The sequence below is a fragment of the Oncorhynchus masou genome, chromosome 9 (assembly GCF_036934945.1).
Source record: "Oncorhynchus masou masou isolate Uvic2021 chromosome 9, UVic_Omas_1.1, whole genome shotgun sequence".
In the NCBI taxonomy this organism is placed as follows: Eukaryota; Metazoa; Chordata; class Actinopteri; order Salmoniformes; family Salmonidae; genus Oncorhynchus; species Oncorhynchus masou.
In genome coordinates, this window is record NC_088220.1 from 27,163,616 (window position 1) to 27,178,349 (window position 14,734).

General features: G+C 47.2%; 1 protein-coding gene across 2 annotated transcripts in view; it reads left to right on the forward strand.

The window, feature by feature from the left end:
* The first annotated feature begins 899 nt into the window (after positions 1 to 899).
* LOC135545765 (Kv channel-interacting protein 1-like) overlaps positions 900 to 14,734 on the forward strand; it is a 37,644-nt gene continuing 23,809 nt past the window's right edge. The window contains exon 1 of one of the 2 annotated variants that reach the window (XM_064973614.1): positions 900 to 1,245. In XM_064973614.1, coding sequence (XP_064829686.1) covers positions 1,101 to 1,245 — 145 coding nt within the window. In that variant the 5' untranslated portion in view covers positions 900 to 1,100. The remainder of the gene's footprint in view (positions 1,246 to 14,734) is intronic. The other variant, XM_064973612.1, reaches the window with a different exon arrangement.

Consider the following 14,734-nt stretch of genomic DNA (forward strand, 5'->3'; position numbering starts at 1 on the left):
CGGGAGGCCCAATGGTGGCCCAATGGTGGCTGGGAGAGCCTGGGGTGGTGTGGGTGGGAGGACACTAGTGGTCCCTTGGGGTGGTGTGGGTGGGAGGACAATAGTGGTCCCTTGGGGTGGTGTGGGTGGGAGGACACTAGTGGTCCCTTGGGGTGGTGTGGGTGGGAGGACACTAGTGGTCTCTTGGGGTGGTGTGGGTGGGAGGACACTAGTGGTCCCTTGGGGTGGTGTAGGTGGGAGGACACTAGTGGTCCCTTGGGGTGGTGTGGGTGGGAGGACACTAGTTATCCCATGGGGTGATGTGGGTGGGAGGACACTAGTGGTCCCGTATTTAAACACATCCACACAGTACACACACAGTACACACAGACACACACACACACTCTGGTGAATTGTTAGGACATTGTGGTCCTGATAAGGTAGGAAAACATGTACACACACACAAACACACACACTGACCAAGCCAGTAGTGTGTGAGATAATGCAAAATCCAGTCAACACAGGCAGACAGCGTGTCTGCAGAATAGCAATAGAGGCGGAGCAGAGCCCTTCCCCTTTCTCACCTCATCTCTCTGTTTCTCACTCCCCTGCTTTTTGCATTATCCACTGTCAAATCCTCTTCATCACACTCATTTTCATCAAGCTGAATCTTTCTCTTTCTTTCCCTCTGCATCCCCCTTTCCTCTCTCCTCCCAGCTTTCAGCTTCCCTCTGTGAGATTCTGTCTGCTTCCTTCCTGTTCCGTAAGCAACAGTGTGATCCCCCTCTCCACACGAGACAGACAAAGAGACGGAGAGAGGGAAGAAGAGGGGGAGTAACAGACGTATGTTAAGAATGAATAGAATGACATGATGGCTGTGACAGAGAGATATTAAGAGAGAGAGAGAGAGACAGAGAGAGAGAGATTCATGTAAACCCAGGGGTGTCAGTGTTGCCATACAGACAAAGGTAGCGCCGTAGTGCATGTGGTCTCTCTCTCGCACACACACACACCGGCATTACAACTGCGTAGGAGTCAGACAGAAGAGGAATGCCACTGGCTTGCACACAGAGTAGCCTCACATTCATAACTTAACAACAACAGGCGCACAAGACACACACATGCACGCACGCACGCACACACACACACACACACACACACTCAATCAATCGCAGACACAGACTCTTTGTGTGGCTGTAAACATGGGGCTCGTCATGGGGACCTTTTCCATGCAGAGCAATAAGCAGGATCGGACCTATCGGAAAGGTAAGACCTCCATCGTTTATTCTCAGAGTGGGAGACTGATTCGGTTTACTGTGTGTTACAGGGTTAGTACTGTATGTCTGTGTGTGAGAGACTTTGTTATATACGCTGAGTTTACAAAACATTATGAACACCTGCTCTTTCTGTGACATAGACTGACCAGGTGAATCTGGGTGGAAGCTATGATCCCTTATTGATGTCACTTGTTAAATCCACTTCAATCAGTGTGGATGAAGGGGAGGAGACGGGTTACAGAAGGATGTTTAAGCATTGAGACATGGATAGGGTGTGTGTGCCATTCAGAGGGTGAATGGGCAAGACAAAAGATTGAAATACCTTTGAATTGGGTATGGTAGTTGGTGCCAGGCACACAGGTTTGTGTCAAGAACTGCAAAGCTGCTGTTTTTTTCCTGCTCAACAGTTGCCTGTGTGTATCAAGAATGGTCCACCACTAAAAGCACATCCAGCCATCTTGACTTCAATGCTTCCCACAGTTGTGTCAACATGGACCAGCATCCCTGTGGAACACTTTCGGCACCTTGTAGAGTCAACATGGACCAGCATCCCTGTGGAACGCTTTCAACACCTTGTAGAGTCAACATGGACCAGCATCCCTGTGGAACGCTTTCGGCACCTTGTAGAGTCAACATGGACCAGCATCCCTGTGGAACGCTTTCAACACCTTGTAGAGTCAACATGGACCAGCATCCCTGTGGAACGCTTTCAACACCTTGTAGAGTCAACATGGACCAGCATCCCTGTGGAACGCTTTCAACACCTTGTAGAGTCAACATGGACCAGCATCCCTGTGGAACGCTTTCAACACCTTGTAGAGTCAACATGGACCAGCATCCCTGTGGAACGCTTTCAACACCTTGTAGAGTCAACATGGACCAGCATCCCTGTGGAACGCTTTCGGCACCTTGTAGAGTCAACATGGACCAGCATCCCTGTGGAACGCTTTCGGCACCTTGTAGAGTCAACATGGACCAGCATCCCTGTGGAACGCTTTCAACACCTTGTAGAGTCAACATGGACCAGCATCCCTGTGGAATGCTTTCGGCACCTTGTAGAGTCCATGACCGGATGACTTGAGTCTATTCTGAGGGTGAAAAGGGGATGAAAATCCATATTAGGAAGGTGTTCTTAATGTTTTGTACATTCAGTGTATGTATAGGCTAAATTATGCACATATGTGTCTGCATGTACTGCATATGGACTAGCATCCATTAGTGTCAGTGTCAATGCATGATTTATCAGTTTATGCATATGTGATTACATTTACACGTAGAATATAGTCTGTGAGTGAATATGATTACTTGTAGACTTGTAGGCTGCAGTCTGTGTGAATATGATTACTTGTAGGCTGCAGTCTGTGAGTGAATATGATTACTTGTAGGCTGCAGTCTGTGAGTGAATATGATTACTTGTAGGCTGCAGTCTGTGAGTGAATATGATTACTTGTAGGCTACAGTCTGTGAGTGAATATGATTACTTGTAGGCTGCAGTCTGTGAGTGAATATGATTACTTGTAGGCTGCAGTCTGTGAGTGAATATGATTACTTGTAGACTTGTAGGCTGCAGTCTGTGAGTGAATATGATTACTTGTAGGCTGCAGTCTGTGAGTGAATATGATTACTTGTAGGCTGCAGTCTGTGAGTGAATATGATTACTTGTAGGCTGCAGTCTGTGAGTGAATATGATTACTTGTAGGCTGCAGTCTGTGAGTGAATATGATTACTTGTAGGCTGCAGTCTGTGAGTGAATAATAAACTCATGTTTTTTGGACACCAGAGCAGAGCAAAGTCCCAGGGAGGATAACCAACTTGGTTTCAGCACTAGCACTATACCATAGAGTCAACTTCTTCTGTTTTCTGTACACATTGTGTGTGTCTGTGTCAGTCTGTGTGAATATGATTACTTGTGTGTGTGTGTTTTTGCACCAGAGCAGAGCAAAGTGTGTGCTCGCACTGAGTCATGAGTGTGTGTCGTGTCCGTGTGTGTGTGCGTGTGTGCGTGTGCGTGTGCGTGTGCGTGTGCGTGTGCGTGTGTGTGTGTGTGTGTGAGTAGACAGCACACTACTAAGGTAAATAGAGAGGGTTAGGATAATGTCTATAAAAGGGGATGGTATTCACTAGCCTCCACGTCTCTGCTTCTGCTCATTAAAACAAAACTTGCGTTCTGTCTGCCAATGTCTTACAAGGACAGGAAATTGTGTGTGTGTGTGTGTGTGTGTGTGTGTCTGTATGTTGGTCTTAAGGGGCGTCTTTCTAGCCCCTTATGTTGTGTTCAGGTAATCACTGTAATCCGTCAGCCATTGGCTGTGGCGTGTCTGCTGACTACAGATTGTCACTCACCATTGGACACAGAACTTGAAAGCATAGGACTCCCAAACATAGAGCTAAAAATACTAAACCAACAGAAACGGGGTCTACAGGAGCATTATCCATTACTATAAACTGTTAATCCACGATCTATTCCTGTATTTAATCAGGACATGCTGGATCTGGTACAATTTGAACAGAATTACAATAGCAGAAAGCAGAGCTACAAGCTCCTAAGAAACAGAATATGTGATAAAAACCAGGTGTATCCCTGCAGAAGCTTCATCTCCAGGATCTATAGTTCAACGGAAGCAGGGGCTGCGTCCCAAGGCACACTATTTATATATAGTGCTCTATTTCTGTTCACCAGAGCCCCATATTTATTAGTGCACTATGTAGAGAATAGGGTGCCATTTGAGATGTACTCAGGGACAAGCAGGAACCACCAGGGCTTTGGGGAGCCTTCAGTCCCTCTGCTGGCCATCTGACAGGGGGGGTTGGAACCTGGACTTACACATAGAGGACCCACACTGAGAGGACCTATACATCTAGATCACAACACCACCAGCCACACACACAACCCCAGCCCAACCAATCAACACCCTCCCAAGTCAACCATGCCCACACCCCATTTAGGCCCCCTCAGATCAGACCTATGCCCCTCCTGCCCATCCCATGCACCCCACCCCAGCAAAAAGGGCTTCAACATGGAAGTCACACATATGCCCAGGCCATGAGCAGGCAAACAGGCCCAACCCCCACTCTTACACTAGCCCAAGCCAATGGCATGTACCAGATACTCAGCAGGCTCTGCTCTCACTTACTGGCCTGAGGCCAAACTACACGACCAACAACATTGGACACTTTATGGAACACAAAGCCTTCACTATCTCATCCTGGAATATCCCAGGCCTGAGGTCATCTGCCTTTGGCCTAAAGGGCAGGAACCTGGACTTCATCAAAGAAATACAGACATTTTCATCCTACTAGAAACCTGGTATAGAGGAGACGGACCCACTGGTTTCCCTCTAGGTTACAGAGAGCTGGTAGTCCCATCCACCAAACTACCAGGTGTGACACAGGAAAGGGACTCAGGGGTTATGCTAATTTGGTATAGAGCAGACCTAACTCGCTCCATTAAATTAATCAAAACAGGAACATTTGACACTTGGCTAGAAATTCTAAAGGGAATGATCTTAACAGAGAAAAAGTATTCCTGTGTGCTAACTATATCCCCCCCCCCCATTTTAACGAAGACAGCTTCTCCATCCTGGAGGGGGAAGACAATCATTTCCAGGCCCAGGGACATGTACTAGTCTGTTGTGACCTAAATGACAGAACTGGACAAGAACCTGACACCCTCAGCACACAGGGGGACAAACACCTACCTGGAGGTGACAGCATTCCCTCCCCCATATGCCCCCCTAGGCACAACTATGACAACATAACCAACAAAAACGGTCACAACTCCTGCAGCTCTGTCAGGCGCTGGGTATGTACATAGTCAATGGTAGGCTTTGATGGGACTCCTATGGTAGGTACACCTATAGGTCATCCCTTGGCAGTAGTACTGTAGACTACTTTATCACTGACCTCTACCCAGAGTCTCTGAGTGTTCACAGTCAGCCCACTGACACCCCTATCAGACCACAGCAAAATCACAGTCTACTTGAACAGAGCAATACTCAATCATGAGGCATCAAAGCCAAAGGAACTGAGTAATATTAAGAAATGCTATAGATGGAAGGAATGTAGTTTGGAAACCTACCAAAAAACAGAAGAGAAGAGGTTAACAGAGGTAGAGAGAGGAGGTTAACAGAGGTAGAGAGAGGAGGTTAACAGAGGTAGAGAGAGGAGGTTAACAGAGGTAGAGAGAGGAGGTTAACAGAGGTAGAGAGAGGAGGTTAACAGAGGTAGAGAGAGGAGGTTAACAGAGGTAGAGAGAGGAGGTTAACAGCGGTAGAGAGAGGAGGTTAACAGCGGTAGAGAGAGGAGGTTAACAGAGGTAGAGAGAGGAGGTTAAACAGAGGTAGATAGAGGAGGTTAAACAGAGGTAGATGTAGGGAGAGGAGGTTAACAGAGGTAGATGTAGAGAGAGAGAGGAGGTTAACAGAGGTAGATGTAGAGAGAGAGAGGAGGTTAACAGAGGAGGTTAACAGAGGTAGATTTAGAAAGAGGAGGTTAACAGAGGTAGATGTAGAGAGAGGAGGTTAACAGAGGTAGATGTAGGGAGAGGAGGTTAACAGAGGTAGATGTAGAGAGAGAGAGGAGGTTAACAGAGGAGGTTAACAGAGGTAGATGTAGAGAGAGGAGGTTAACAGAGGTAGATGTAGAGAGAGGAGGTTAACAGAGGTAGATGTAGAGAGAGAGGAGGTTAACAGAGGTAATGTAGAGAGAGGAGGGTAGATGTAGAGGTTAGAGGTAGATGTAGAGATAGGAGGTTAACAGAGGTAGATGTAGAGATAGGAGGTTAACAGAGGTAGATGTAGAGAGCTATTTGGCCCTAAACAGAGAGTACACAGCGGCAGAATACCTGACCACTGTGACTGACCCAAAATTAAAGAAAGCTTTGACTATGTACAGACTCAGTGAGCATAGCCTTGCTATTGAGAAAGGCCACCGTAGGCAGACATGGCTCTCAAGAGAAGACAGGCTATGTGCTCACTGCCCACAAAATGAGGTGGAAACTGAGCTGCACTTCCTAAGAGAGCAACCACCATTGTAAATACAACCCATATTTATGCTTATTTTTTTTTATCTTGTGTCCTTTAACCATTTGTACATTGTTAAAACACTGTATATATATATTATATGACATTTGGATTGTCTTGTTTTGAAACTTCTGTATGTGTAATGCTTACTGTTAATTTGTATTGTTTATTTCATTTTATATATTCACTTTATATATTATCTACCTCACTTGCTTTGGCAATGTTAACACACGTTTCCCATGCCAATAAAGCCATTTGAATTGAATTGAGAGAGGAGGTTAACAGAGGTAGATGTAGAGAGAGGAGGTGAACAGAGGTAGATGTAGAGAGAGGAGGTTAACAGAGGTAGATGTAGAGAGAGGAGGATAACAGAGGTAGATGTAGAGAGAGGAGGTTAACAGAGGTAGATGTAGAGAGAGGAGGTTAACAGAGGTAGATGTAGAGAGAGGAGGTTAACAGAGGTAGATGTAGAGAGAGGAGGTTAACAGAGGTAGATGTAGAGAGAGGAGGTTAACAGAGGTAGATGTAGAGAGAGGTTAGGGTTAACAGAGGTAGATGTAGAGAGAGGAGGAGGTTAACAGAGGTAGATGTAGAGAGAGGAGGTTAACAGAGGTAGATGTAGAGAGAGGAGGTTAACAGAGGTAGATGTAGAGAGAGGAGGTTAACAGAGGTAGATGTAGAGAGAGGAGGTTAACAGAGGTAGATGTAGAGAGGAGGTTAACAGATGGTAGATGTAACAGAGAGGTTAAACAGATGTTTGTAGAAAACACTGTAGAGTTTTGAGGTTAACAGAGGTAGATGTAGAGAGAGGAGGTTAACAGAGGTAGATGTAGAGAGAGGAGGTTAACAGAGGTAGATGTAGAGAGAGGAGGTTAACAGAGGTAGATGTAGAGAGAGGAGGTTAACAGAGGTAGATGTAGAGAGAGGAGGTTAACAGAGGTAGATGTAGAGAGAGGAGGTTAACAGAGGTAGTTGTAGAGAGAGGAGGTTAACAGAGGTCTCTTGAGAGGTTTTGATCTTAGTCAGTACAGCATGAGGTCATAGCTCTGGGAATAATAACAGATGGCTTCTTCTGAAGAGTCTCAGGGAACATGATGCAGTGATCGTCTGTCACCTCACAACACACTACTTCCAATAGGAATGATTCCCTGTAACAACAAAAACATAGCAACAAGAAACCCATCACTAATCTCCCCCCCTGTCTCTCTCTCAATTCAATTCAGGGGGGGTTATTTGCATGGGAAACATGTTAACATTGCCAAAGCAAGTGAAATAGATAAAAACAGAAGTGAAATAAACAATACAAAATTAACAGTAAATATTACACTGACAAAAGTTCCAAAAGAATAAAGACATTACAAATATATTATGTCTATATACAGTGTTGTAACGATGTGCAAATAGTTAAAGTAAAAAGGGTAAATAAATAAACATAAATATGTCTTGTATTTACAATGGTGTTTGTTCTTCACTGGTTGCCCTTTTCTTGTGGCAACAGGTCACAAATCTTGCTGCTCTGATGGCACACTGTGGAATTTCACCCAGTAGATATGGGAGTTTTATCAAAACGGGATTTGTTTTCAATTCTTTGTGGATCTGTGTAATCTGAAGGAAATATGTCTCTCCAATATGGTCATACATTTGGCAGGAGGTTAGGAAGTGCAGCTCAGTTTCCACCTCATTTTGTGGGCAGTGTGCACATTAGCCTGTCTTCTCTAGAGAGCCATGTCTGCCTACGTTGGCCTTTCTCAATAGCAAGGCTATGCTCACTGAGTCTATACGTAGTCAAAGCTTTCCTTAAGTTTGGGTCAGTCACAGTGGCCAGGTATTCTGCCACTGTGTGCTCTCTGTTTAGTGCCAAATAGCATTCTGGTTTTCTCTCTCTGTCAAACGATTTCTCTTCCCGGTTCTCTCTCACCACTTCTCACTCTATATGCAAACTTTCTCTATCTGTCGTTATCAGATCTGATAGGGACATCCACACTGCATGCTGCACTAAGCTCATCGCTGGCTTTGAATCATGTGTTGGGCTAATCTTGTTCTGTGAGTGTGGGGCTATCTAGTCTAGGTTAGTGTGTGTGTAGTGAGTGTGTCTTTGGGTTAATATCTCCATCAGCCACAGGCTAAAGAGGCTACGTCAGCAGCATTAGAAGAGCACATCTCCCATCCTCTCCGCTCCTCTTCTCTCTGCTCCTCTCCTCTCTGCTCCACTCCTCTGCTCCTCTCCTCTCAGCTCCTATCCTCTGCTCCTCTTCTCTCCTCTCTGCTCCTCTCCTCTCCGCACCTCTCCGCACCTCTCTGGTCCTCTCCGCTCCTCTCCGCTCCTCTCTGCTCCTCTCCTCTCTGCTCCTCTCTGCTCCTCTCCGCTCCTTTTCTCTCCTCTCCGCTCTTCTGCTCCCCTCCTCTCATCTCCGCTCCTCTTCTCTCTGCTCCTCTCCGCTCCTCTCCGCTCCTCTCCTCTCCGCTCCTCTTCTCTCCTCTCCGCTCTTCTCCGCTCTTCTCCTCTCCGCTCCGCTCCTCTTCTCTCTTCTTCGCTCCTCTCCGCTCCTCTCCTCTCTGCTCCTCTCCGCTCCTCTTCTCTCCTCTCCGCTCTTCTCCGCTCCTCTCCGCTCCGCTCCTCTTCTCTCTTCTTCGCTCCTCTCCGCTCCTCTCCTCTCTGCTCCTCTCCGCTCCTTTTCTCTCCTCTCCGCTCTTCTGCTCCCCTCCTCTCATCTCCGCTCCTCTTCTCTCTGCTCCTCTCAACTCCTCTCCGCTCCTCTCCTCTCCGCTCCTCTTCTCTCCGCTCCTCTTCTCTCCTCTCCGCTCTTCTCCGCTCTTCTCCGCCCCTCTCCGCTCCGCTCCTCTTCTCTCTTCTTCGCTCCTCTCCTCTCTGCTCCTCTCCGCTCCTCTTCTCTCCTCTCCGCACTTCTCCGCTCCTCTCTGCTCCTCTCCTCTTCTCTCCTCTCCGCTCCTCTTCTCTCATCTCCGCTCTTCTCCGCTCCTCTCCGCTCCGCTCCTCTCCTCTCTGCTCCTCTCCGCTCCTCTCCTCTCTGCTCCTCTCCTCTCTGCTCCTCTCCGCTCCTCTCCTCTCCGCTCCTCTCTGCTCCTCTCCTCTCTGCTCCTCTCCGCTCTCTCCTCTCCGCTCTGCTCCTCTCCGCTCCTCTCCTCTCTGCTCCTCTCCGCTCCTCTCCTTTCTGCTCCTCTCCGCTCCTCTCTGCTCCGCTCCTCTCCTCTCCGCTCCTCTCTGCTCCTAACCGCTCCTCTCCTCTCCACTCCTCTCTGCTCCTCTCCTCTCTGCTCCTCTCCTCTCTTCTCTGCTCCTCTCCTCTCCTCTCTGCTCCTCTCTGCTCCTCTCCTCTCCTCTCTGCTCCTCTCTGCTCCTCTCCTCTCATCTCTGATCCTCTTCGCTCCTCTCTGCTCCTCTCCGCTCTGCTCCGCTCCTCTCCGCTCCTCTCCTCTCCGCTCTGCTCCTCTCTGCTCCTCTCCTCTCTTCTTCACTCCTCTCTGCTCCTCTACGCTCCTCTCGCTCCTCTCTGCTCCTGCAGCTTCATCAGTAACCCCCATCATACCCTCACATCAACAGACACCACAAGGATCAGTTAGAACTGCCAAAGAGCTTTATTAGTCACATGGCTCCATCCAGGGGTGATAATCCACTGCCCACAGCACTGTGTATGTGAGTGTGTTGCTGCGTGTGCATGCAAGCGCATGTTTGTCTGTGCATGCGTGCATGTGTGTATTCACATGCATTTTCCGCTGTCTGTGTACCGTATTTTCACTGAACAAAAATACAAATGCAGCATGTAAAGTGTTGGTCCCATGTTTCATGAGCTGAAATAAAAGATCCCAGAAATGTTCCACACGCACAAAAAGCAAATTTGTTTACATCCCTGTTAGTGAGCATTTATCCTTTGCTAAAATAATCCACCCTCCTGACTAGTGTGGCATATCAAGAAGCTGATTAAGCAGCATGATCATTACACAGGTGCACCTTATTCTGGGGACAATAAAAGTTCTGTCACACAACACAATGCCACAGATGTCTCAAGTTTTGAGGGAGCGTGCAATTGGCATGCTGACTGCAGGAATGTCCACCAGAGAATTTAAAGTTAATTTCTCTACCATAAGCCACCTCCAATGTCATTTTTTGAGAACTGTGCAGTACGTCCAACTGGCCTCACAATCGCAGGCCACGTGTATGGTGTTGTGTGGCCGAGTGGTTTGCGGATGTCAATGTTTTGAACAGAGTGCCCCATGGTGGCGGTGGGGTTATGGTATGGGCAGGCATAAGCTACAGACAATGAACACAATTGAATTTTATCAATGGCAATTTGAATGCACAGAGATACAGTGAGGAGATCCTGAGGTCCATTGTCGTGCCATTCATCCGCCGCCATCACCTCATGTTTCAGCATGATAATGCTTGGACCCATGTCGCAAGGATCTGTACACAATTCATAGAAGCTGAAAATGTCCCAGTTCTTCCATGGCCTGCATACTCACCAGACATCTCACCCATGGAGCATGTTTGGGATGCTCTGGTTCGACAGCGTGTTCCAGTTCCCGCTAATATACAGCAATTCCGCACAGCCATTGAAGAGGAGTGGGACAACATTCCACAAGCCACAGTCACACCAGATACTGACTGGTTTTCTGATCCACTCCCCTACCTTTTTGTTAAGGTATCTATGACCAGCAGATGTATATCTGTATTCCCAGTCATGTGAAATCCATAGATTAGGGCCTAACGAATTTATTTCAAAGGACTGATTTCCTTATTTGAACTGTAACTCAGTAAAATCTTTTAAACGATTGCATGTTGGTCCTGGTCTGTCCCTGGATGGGAGACCAGATGCTGCTGGAAGTGGTGTTGGAGGTCCAGTAGAAGGCACTCCTTCCTCTGGTCTAAAAATATCCCAATGCCCCAGGGCAGTGATTGGGGACACTACCCTGTGTAGGATGCCATCTTTCGGATGGGACGTTAAACGGGTGTCCTGACTCTCTGAGGTCACTAGCGATCCCATGGCACTTATCGTAAGAGTAGGGGTGTTAACCCCGGTGTCCTGGCTAAAATCCTAATCATCCCCAGTTTACAATTGACTCATTCATCCCCCTCCTCTCCCCTGTAACTATTCCCCAGGTCGTTTCTGTAAATGAGAACATGTTCTCAGTCAACTTATCTGGTAAATAACGAATAAATAAAAATAAAAAAATGTTGTGTATATATTTTTGTTCAGTGTAAGTTGCTTGATGTGTCTGATTGCTGAGTGGTAGCCAAGCTTAAGTTCACTATCCTCCACAGAGTTTCCAGTCTTTTTTCATTTCATATCCAATCCCTGAGGAGCCTGAGTGAGTCATGTGAGAAGCCTATTCAGTCTGGTGAAAGGCACCCTGATTAAAGCTGGTGTGCTGAAACGCTTTGGTGTTTAATGGGAAAGAAACACTTTCTATTCAAATGTCATTGGAGAGGGGCTGAATATGTCTGACCGCCAGGAATGTAGATGTGAGAAGTTAAAGCTGAGGAGATTAAGGACATTCCAACATCCTAAATCTCCAGACAGAATTTCTAAGAAGAGTGTGATCAAGGGTGTATTCATTCTGTCAATTCTGTTGAAAGAAATGTCTTCTGCCACCGCAAATCTTTCTCTCGACCTGTGTGCACCTATGTTCTAAACCTTCATTCATAGGCTAGGTTGTAGCAACCTCATGAAGGGTATAGGGGAAATTCTAGTATTGTGTAGTAGCCTAAACCTATCAATGTTACATTGAACTGGGTGAATGGAATATGAATGACAGTCATCCATTATGCTGACATTTTGTCAGGCCATGCTGACAAAAACAAATCATCTTCCCTTAAATGGCACCGACCGACCATAGATTTACTGTCAAAACTGCTTACATCCCTGCTCTCACTCCCACAGTATTCCCAACTTATAAACTAATCAGAAGAAGAATCTGTTCTGAACTGAGCACCCAGTCTGTCACAGACAGCACCAGGAGCAGAGACATCACATCAACCCAGTCTGTCACAGACAGCACCAGGAGCAGAGACATCACATCAACCCAGTCTGTCACAGACAGCACCAGGAGCAGAGACATCACATCAACCCAGTCTGTCACAGACAGCACCAGGAGCAGAGACATCACATCAACCCAGTCTGTCACAGACAGCACCAGGAGCAGAGACATCACATCAACCCAGTCTGTCACAGACAGCACCAGGAGCAGAGACATCACATCAACCCAGTCTGTCACAGACAGCACCAGGAGCACATCACATCAACCCAGTCTGTCACAGACAGCACCAGGAGCAGAGACATCACATCAACCCAGTCTGTCACAGACAGCACCAGGAGCAGAGGCATCACATCAACCCAGTCTGTCACAGACAGCACCAGGAGCAGAGACATCACATCAACCCAGTCTGTCACAGACAGCACCAGGAGCAGAGACATCACATCAACCCAGTCTGTCACAGACAGCACCAGGAGCAGAGACATCACATCAACCCAGTCTGTCACAGACAGCACCAGCAGCAGAGACATCACATCAACCCAGTCTGTCACAGACAGCACCAGGGAGCAGAGACATCACATCAACCCAGTCTGTCAGACAGCACCAGGAGCAGAGACATCACATCAACCCAGTCTGTCACAGACAGCACCAGGAGCAGAGACATCACATCAACCCAGTCTGTCACAGACAGCACCAGGAGCAGAGACATCACATCAACCCAGTCTGTCAGACAGCACCAGGAGCAGAGACATCACATCAACCCAGTCTGTCACAGACAGCACCAGGAGCAGAGACATCACATCAACCCAGTCTGTCACAGACAGCACCAGGAGCAGAGACATCACATCAACCCAGTCTGTCACAGACAGCACCAGTCTGTCACAGACAGCACCAGCAGAGACATCACACCAACCCAGTCTGTCAGACAGACCAGGAGCATCACATCAACCCAGTCTGTCACAGACAGCACAGGAGCAGAGACATCACATCAACCCAGTCTGTCCCAGACAGCACCAGGAGCAGAGACATCACATCAACCCAGTCTGTCACAGACAGCACCAGGAGCAGAGACATCACATCAACCCAGTCTGTCACAGACAATACCAGGAGCAGATACATCACATCAACCCAGTCTGTCAGACAGCACCAGGAGCAGAGACATCACATCAACCCAGTCTGTCACAGACAGCACCAGGAGCAGAGACATCACAACAACCCAGTCTGTCAGAGACAGCACCAGGAACAGAGGCATCACATCAACCCAGTCTGTCAAAGACAGCACCAGGAGCAGAGACATCAATCAACACTTCACAGACAACCAGAACAGAGGCATCACATATCTGTCACAGACAGCACCAGGAGCAGAGGCATCACATCAACCGTCTGTCAAAGACAGCACCGGGAGCAGAGACATCACATCAACCCAGTCTGTCAAAGACAGCACCAGGAGCAGAGACAAAACACTTCCAGTAAGATGTGAAGTATTAGCAAGGCGTGTAAGAGAGTATGGCAGCTTCCCTCTGTCACCTTCTCAGTCTCAGAGTGTTGGTGACCCATCAATAGGACTGGGATCCTCAATCATCTGAAGGAAGGTTTCATCATGACTACTGTGTACTGATAGAGATAACCCAGTGAGCAAAATGTGTCAAAAAGATGGCTTTGAAAATATGTTTTAATTGTGTCTTGTGCTCATTGGGAAAGCAAGGTCTGAGACTGAGAGATACAGCTGTGCAGCAAGACTTATCTTTTGGACTGTGAGAAAGGAACAGATAAGGATGTGAAATTGGTATTCTGAAGAGATATATTCAGGACTCAAGGCTTGTGAAGTCTATCCTGATAAATACCGGATGTCTGAGGAATTTCTAAGACGGTGAAGGAAAGGATTTGATGCAGAATAAATATGACGTGTGAAGGTTTCTAATATTTTCACAGATGGAGATCCATATCTGAGGACTGTGGAGGAAAGGAATGGACATTCATGAGCAATTGATTTTGTGAAGAGATATGTTTATATCTCAAGGCTCACAAAGTCTATCTTGATAAAGATACACTACATGACCAAAACTATGTGGACCCATGCTCGTCGAACATCTCATTCCAGAATCGTGGGGATTAAATATGGAGTTGGTCCCCACTTCGCTGCTATAACAACCTCCCATCTTTTGGGAAAACTTTCCACTAGATGTTGGAACATTGCTGTGGGGATATGCTTCCATTAGTGAGGTCGGGACTGATGTTGAGCGATTAGGCCTGGCTCGCAGTCGGTGTTCCAATTCATCGCAAAGGTGTTAGATGGGGTTGAGATCAGGGCTCTGTGCAGGCCAGTCATGTTCTTCCACACCGATGTCAACATCATTTCTGTATGGACCTCACTTTGTGCACGGGGGCATTGTCATGCTGAACTAGGAAAGGGCCTTCCCCAAACTGAAGCATAGAATTGTCTAGAATGTCATTGAATACTCT